Raw genomic sequence first — 7,109 nt, forward strand, 5'->3', positions numbered from 1 at the left:
TAGCTACTCAGGAGGCTGGGGCGGGAGAATTGCTTGAACCCAGCAGGCGGAGGTTGCAGTGAGCCGAGATCGTGGCATTGCACTCTAGCCTGGGTGTCAAGAGTGAGACTTCGCCTCAAAAAAAAAAAAAACAAATTGGTGGAGCGTGGTGGCAAGGCAGGCACCTGAAGTCCCAGCTACTCAGGAGGCTGAGGCAGAATTGCTTGAACCTGGGAAGTGGAGGTTGTAGTGAGCTGAGATCGCGCCATTGCACTCCAGCCTGGGCAACAAGAGTGAGAATCCGTCTCAAAAAAAGAGAATGAGCCGGGTGTGGTGGCTAATCAACTTCTCCTCTCTAGCTATGAAAGTCCTAGATGGCATCTTTTTCCAGTGGAAGGCTATGTCTTCTACGTTGAAATCTGTTGTTTAGTGTAGCCACCTCCGTCGATGATCTGAGCTGGATCTTCTGGAGAACTCGCTGCAGCTTCTCCATCAGCACTTGCCGCTTCACGTTGCATTTCTATGTTATGGAGACGGCTGCTTTCCTAAAACCTCATGAACCAACTTCTGCCAGCTCCAAGCTTCTTCCGCACACTCCTTGCCGCTCAGCCTTCACAGAGGTGAAGGGAGTCAGGGCCTTGCTCCAGATGAGGCTTTGGCTTAAGGGAGTGTTGTCTGGTTCCATCTTCCATCCCGGCCACTCACTCTGTCCACCTCAGCACTGAGGCTGCTGCTTTGCTGATTCTCACTCCTGTGTTCACTGGAGCAGCACTTTTCCTTCCCTCAGGAACTTTCTCTTTGCATTCACTGCTTGGGGATTTAGTATAAGAGGCCTCGCCTTCACCGTCTGGCCTCTGACGTGCCTTCCTCACTAAGCTCAGTCATTTCTAGGTTCTCGTTGAAAGGGATGTGCAACCTTTCCTTTCACTTGAACACTTAGGGGCCATTGTAGAGTTAGTAATTGGCCTAATTTCCATGTTGTTGTGTCTCGGAAGAGAGAGGCCCGAGGAGAGACAGAGACACGGGGGATGGCCGGTGGGCTGAGCAGCCAGAATGCACTGATTCCACATCCACTGATTTGAGTTCACCGTCTTCCGTGGGTGATGTTCGGGATGGCCGGTGGGCTGAGCAGCCAGAATGCTCACATCCACTGATTCAGTTCCCCGTCTTACGTGGGTGATGTTCATGGTGCCCCAAAGCCATTGCAGCAGTCACACCTTAGCTCACGGATCACAGATCACTGTACAGATTTAATAATAGAGTTTTGAAATATTGGGAGAATTACCAAAATGTGACACGGAGACACAAAGTGAGCACTTGTGGTTGGAAAAGTGGCGCCGTTGGACTTGCTTGGTGCGGGGTTGCCAAAAGCCTTCACTGTGAGAAACAAAAGATCTGCAAAGTGCAGTAAGGCAGAGCACAGTGGAGCGAGGGCTGCAGCCTGGGTGCGTGGTAGGCGGCACCACCCAGGCTTGCATGCTGTGATGTTGGCAAGATGATGAGGTCTCCTCACCATGCATGTCTCAGGACATACCTCTGTCATTACGTGGTGCATGACTATTTGTTTTCACAAAATTTTTATTATACTATTTGTACAATTAAGTGTGACATCCTGAGCAATTTTATTTATTTATTTATTTATTTATTTATTTATTTATTTATTTATTTATTTCTTGAGTCAGGGTCTTTGTCACCCAGGCTGGAGTGCAGTGGTGTGATCTTGGCTCGCTGCAGCTTCAAGCCCCTGGGCCCAAGCAATCCTCCCATCTCAGTCCCCAAGTAGCTGGGACTACAGGTGCACGCCACCATGCCTGACTAATTTTTTATACTTTTTGGTAGAGACAGTTTCGCCGTGTTGCCCAGGCTGGTCTCAAACTCCTGAGCTCAAGCCATCCACCTGCCTAGACCTCCCAAAGTGCTGCTAGGATTACAGGTGTGAGCCATTGTGTCCGGCCTCAATTTTCCATGTCACTCAAATCTGTTTGAAAATGGAAGAGGGAGGAGCCTGTCAGGGTCAGGGGCAGAGGGAGCTGGGCCCTGGGGCCACCCTCCTTGGTGAGGCAGCTCCAGCCCTTTGCTGAGGATCACTGAGCATCCACAGAGCATCTGCTGGACTAACCCAGGAGGGTGGTCTCAGGGTCAGCAGGGGCAGGAGTGGGAATGACCACAGTCCAGGACAGTGACCTGCCTGCCAGCCAGCATCACCCCTGGGGAGTGCCCAGCTCAAGGGTGGTTGGCCCCTTGCCAGGAGGACGCACACATCAAGGAGCACTGTCAGGAGGAGGGGAACGTGCAGCCCGGAGCGTGGGGCCTGGGACTTCCAGGGCATGCAGATATCAAAATAGTGTTCACATAAAGGTTGATGACAGGCTGAGAGGAGCGGGGGCTACTCCACAACCTGCCCCTGGCCCGCTACGGGCCCAGCAGAGCATTCCCATTACAGCTAGCTGCAGGAATCCCGGCAAAAGCATCTTTGTCAAGAGGCCCCGTTCCTTTCTGCCCTCCCAGCTGAAGGAGGAAGTGAGCGGGGTTTTCCTGGGAGGAAAAGGGCCCGGACCCCTCTGAGCCCCGTGGAAGTTGGTGTGAGCAGGTGTAGCGCCGCCTGAGCCCCACTTGATTCCCCCGGGACCCCAGCCCAGCAGTCCCCTCCCCACTGAGCTCATTGTATTGGGATGCCCAGCAAGGGCTCAGCGTTTCTGAACGAGGGCTTCTGAGCTCACAGGTTCTCACCCCTGCGTGACACTGAGACCCTGCCGCGTGAGACGTCACTCTGAGAAGGCGACTCAGGGTGCTGGGGGCCTGGACAACAGCAGCCTCCAAGTGCGTGAGGCTGCATGTGCCCCGGCGAGTGTGTGGGCACAAGGGCATCAGCAGTGGGTGCGAGTGTTGGCAGAAGCTGCCAGCTGTCCTTCGTAATTTTCTGAAATGAAGGTGAGGGCAAATGTAAACTTTCAAACATTTTTTTACTTTGATTAATTGAAGAATTAGCAGCCCAAATCAGGACCCCACAATAAAAATAAATCTGGTCGGCCAGGCGTGGTGGCTCACGCCTGTAATCCCAGCACTTTGGGAGGCCGAGGCGGGCAGATCGTTTGAGGTCAGGAGTTTGAGACCATCCTGACCAACGTGGTAAAACCCTGTTTCTACTAAAAATACAAAACTTAGCTGGGCGTTCTGGCGGACGCCGGCAATTCCAGGTACTCGAGAAGCTAGGGCAGGAGAATCGCTTGAACCCAGGAGGCGGAGGCTGCAGTGAGCCAAGATCACGCCATTGTACTCTAGCCTGGGCCACAGAGTGAGACTCCGTCTCAAAAAAATAATAAATAAATAAATCTGGTCTAGAAAATCCTAACATCTGGATGTGAACCAATAGTCCCAAAAGGCGGCTTCTAGAGCACAGATGGCCCCAAGGCTGTGAGTGTCTGAGAGCTGTCATCGTGGCGTATGGTTCTGAGGCTGGCATGGGGCACGGCGGGGCCATGCCTAGGCGCGGGTCATGGCTGCAGGAGGGGCCGGGGCTTGTTCTGCCACTCCCTGGTTTGAGTCTCTCACAACAGAGGGGCTTGGCCTGGCCTGTGAGCCAGGCCTGGTGGGTGTCTCCTGCTGTTGGAGATTCCTGCCTGGCTGAGAGTGCTCCGGCTGCTCCTCCTTGGTCCCCCACAGACACTGGTCCCTGGGCATTGACTCCTGTGGCATTGACTCCTGTGGGTTGGGCGGCCGGTTTCACACTGTTTTGCTGCTGCTGAGGTCTTGAGTGGGTGGAGGGGTGGAGGCAGAGTTGAAGCAGGGGGCCCAGGATCTTCCTGGGTGGCTTTGTGTGGACAGCAGGTGTGCCTGAGATCAGGAGGGCCGCAGACACCTCTCTCTGTCCATCTCAGTCCCTCATGGCCGTGCCTGGCACTGGCCTCCCCAGCACAGCCCCATGCCCTCTCCTTATGGCCTGTTCACAAGAAGTCCCATGTTCCCCTCGTCTGTCCACCTGGCTCCTGTGTCCACCTCTCGTATCTGTCCCCGCTCCCCGGTGGCCACGTTTCCTGTCCACTGGATGCTCCCTGCCCTGTGGCTGCCCTGCCGAGGCCTGCCCTTGCTGTCACTGAGAGAGAAAGCCCTTCAGAAACCCCAGCCCACACGCCAGGGCACCGGGCTCCTTCCCGTCGTGGCGCTTTCTAGAACCGTGCCCCTGGCCTACAGGTGATGCAGCACCCGTCTGAAGGCGGCCAGGTGCTGAGCCTCTGCAGCAGCATCAAGGAGGCCCCCGTCAAGGCAGCCGAGATCTGGATCGCCTCCCTGTCCAGCCAGCCCATTGACCACGAGGACAGCGCCATGCAGTCCGGCCCCAAGGCCAAGTCCACGGGTGAGTGCGGTGCCAGCCTGCTCCTGCCCCTGCCGTGGGGAGGCCATCTCCCAGCCACGGCACATCGGGTGGCAGAAACCATCCAGCTTGGCTTAAGGAGTCGGGGGTCTGGAGCACGAGTCAGTTGCTCTCCTGTCTGGAAGCCACCGCAGAGGCATGCGCTGTTACGGGGCCCGGGCTGCCACAGGTCCCTGCTCTGTCTCCCTGGCTGCAGCTCCTTGGTCGAGAGGCCTGAGTCCTGAGTGTCCTCAAAAAGAGATGTGGGGTCGCACTGTGATGCCCTCGCTGGTCTGGGTGCAGGGCCCGGCATAGGCAGGTGCCACGGCTGCCGCCACCCCAGTAGGGTCACCAGCGCCTCCCCTACTCCTCAGGCAGGGGGGACCCAGTTGGCGCAAATCCAGGCTGAAATGCCAGCCAGTAGGAGCGGCCGTGGGGGCTGGAGCAGTTCATGTGGCCCCCTTTTGCCCTCCCTGGCCCTCCCCACTTCCTGCCACCCCCGACCTAGACTGTTGCCAGTGGACTCTGGGGGCTCGGGGCCACAGCACCTGTGTCTGGAGCCCCTCTGTCCTGCATGGATCCACCTCCTCGCTGCCCCAACTCTGTGTCCAGGGAAGCCTGGGGGTGGCCACCGCCTGGTTTCCTGGGTGGAATCTCACGGCACCCTCCCTTCTGTCTGTTCATTCCGCAGATAACTACTCTGAGGAGGAGTATGAGAGCTTCTCCTCCGAGCAGGAGGCTAGTGACGACGCTGTGCAGGGGCAGGTGACCTGGGGCCGGGGCTCCGCGCCCTCTCCCGGCTCACACCGGGTGTCCTGGGGTCTGTGGGGTCCTCACCAGCCGTCACCAGGGCCTCGTGAGGGTGGGTGAGCCACAGGCCCGGCCCCTGGTTGGCCGCCCGTCTCTCGTCTCCCGACCCCAGGGGCTCGGGTTTGTGTGCAGGTGGCTCTGAGAGTCTTGGGAAGCAGGTTGGCTCTCAGTGCTGGGCCTCTCCCATCGCCCACGCTGAGGCTGGCAGGGTCCTTCCGGCGCCGTGCAGGCTGCCATGGCCTCAGCCACTGCGTGTGTCTCTGCAGGACTTGGACGAGGATGACTTCGACGTCGGGAAGCCGAAGAAGCAGCGGAGATCGATTGTAAGAACGACGTCCATGACCAGGGTTGGTGGAGACTGCTTCTTTGAATGCTGGGGAAGGCGAGGGTGGGGAGGACGCTAGGAGCCCGGGCGTGGTGGGGGGCACGGGCGTGGGAAGTGAGATCTCACCCCAGGTCACAGCAGCATGTCCCGTGGCAGACCCCCTGGTTGCCAGTCTCCTGGGTGCCACTCTCTCCCCCGCCCCACCACATCTCATGACTTCAGCCTTGTGTGGCCACTAGGCCCAGTGGTCCCTGAGCAAGGCTGGGAGGCTGGAGAGCCCCAGGGAGGCCATCCTCCCCTTCGTCCCCTCAGGTGCCCACATACACCTGAGAGGGCTGGTTCCCTCGCTTTTGTTTGGGATCTGGCCTACCTGGCCCCACGGTCCCCAGGAGCTTGATGGGGCTGTCAGGCATTTTTTTTCCATGAGGAAAGCTCGGGCAGCTCTTTCCTCAGAGGCCATGTCCAGCACCGGCACAGAGGGCCCACCACCTGGTGCCTGGACACCCCAAGGACAGGCACGGTTCCAGGGAGCCCAGCACAGGTGGCAGGGGAGCCCTGTGCCTGGTGCTGACAAGGGATGTGGGCACAGGCCAGCCCAGACACCGCTGCCTCCTCTGGCAGCATTCAAGGGGGTACTGTGGGCAGACAGTGCTGGGGATGGGCGAGCTGCCCCAGAGTGGTGAAGCTGTGTCTTGCTGGCCTGGAGATCTGCCCCCACTGTGCAGAACACCAGCTTGTGCCTCCATTCCAGGGCCCCCTTGGGCCCAGCTGCTGTGGAGGGAGGGCGTGGGCTACCTTTGTAGGGTTGGCCCCCGAGAGGGTGGCTGAGGGTCCCGCTCGCCCAGTGGCTGGAGCCGAGGTTCTGCAGTCCAGGGTGGCACGAGGCGCCCATGGGGCTCAGGCTCTTGGAGCACGCACTACCCCACACTCACCCACCTGCCCACCCCACATGGGTGCTGAGCACCTTCCTTCTGGAGTTGGCCAGAGACTTTCCTGGGAGGGGGTGCTGAAGGAAGGGCCCCGTGAGCCTGGGAAGGGCTGCAGAGGTTTCTGGAAGAACCATGGGGTTTGCACACACCAACCCGGGTCCCCCTTGGCCAGGAATGGAACTGTCAGACCTCAGGCCTGTTGGGAAGCTTCTGGGAGCTACGTGTGAATCCATCAGCACTGCTGGTGCTGAGGCCTTGCTGCCCTCCCACGGCGGGCCTGGGTGCGGCCTCCCTGCGGCCTGAGGAAGTGGCTCCAGTGGCGGGTCTGCGGCTCTGGCAGCAGGTCTGACTCTACACCGCTTGTCTTGCAGCAACAAAATTTCAAGCAGAAAGTGGTGGCGCTGCTGCGGAGGTTCAAAGTGTCCGATGAGGTGAGTGCACCGCGCCTTCCGCTCCCAGCCCCCACTGAGGTGAGTGCACCGCGCCTTCTGCTCACCGCCCCCACGCCCACAGCAGCGCCGGGGCAGGAGGAGGCCTCTGGAGTCTGTGTCGGGGCCATATCTGGTTCTGCCGCTCACTGTCTGCACGGCCGGCCAGTATCACCGTGAGGTGCAGGGACAGCGGCACTGCCTCCCAGGCTCCAGGTCGCCCGCCCGGCCAGTATCACCGTGAGGTGCAGGGACAGCGGCACTGCCTCCCAGGCTCCAGGTCGCCC

At 59.1% G+C, this 7,109-nt stretch overlaps 1 protein-coding gene across 1 annotated transcript in view; it reads left to right on the plus strand.

Annotated features, from left to right (window-relative positions):
* Positions 1-7,109, plus strand: part of PACS2 (phosphofurin acidic cluster sorting protein 2) — a 73,502-nt gene that overhangs the window by 39,423 nt on the left and 26,970 nt on the right. The window contains exons 5-8 of the mRNA XM_011982907.1: positions 4,171-4,333; positions 5,022-5,095; positions 5,407-5,487; positions 6,766-6,825. Of these exons, the coding sequence (XP_011838297.1) occupies positions 4,171-4,333; positions 5,022-5,095; positions 5,407-5,487; positions 6,766-6,825 (378 nt within the window). The remainder of the gene's footprint in view (positions 1-4,170; positions 4,334-5,021; positions 5,096-5,406; positions 5,488-6,765; positions 6,826-7,109) is intronic.

This window comes from Mandrillus leucophaeus, unplaced genomic scaffold (assembly GCF_000951045.1).
Source record: "Mandrillus leucophaeus isolate KB7577 unplaced genomic scaffold, Mleu.le_1.0 Scaffold244, whole genome shotgun sequence".
In the NCBI taxonomy this organism is placed as follows: domain Eukaryota; kingdom Metazoa; phylum Chordata; class Mammalia; order Primates; family Cercopithecidae; genus Mandrillus; species Mandrillus leucophaeus.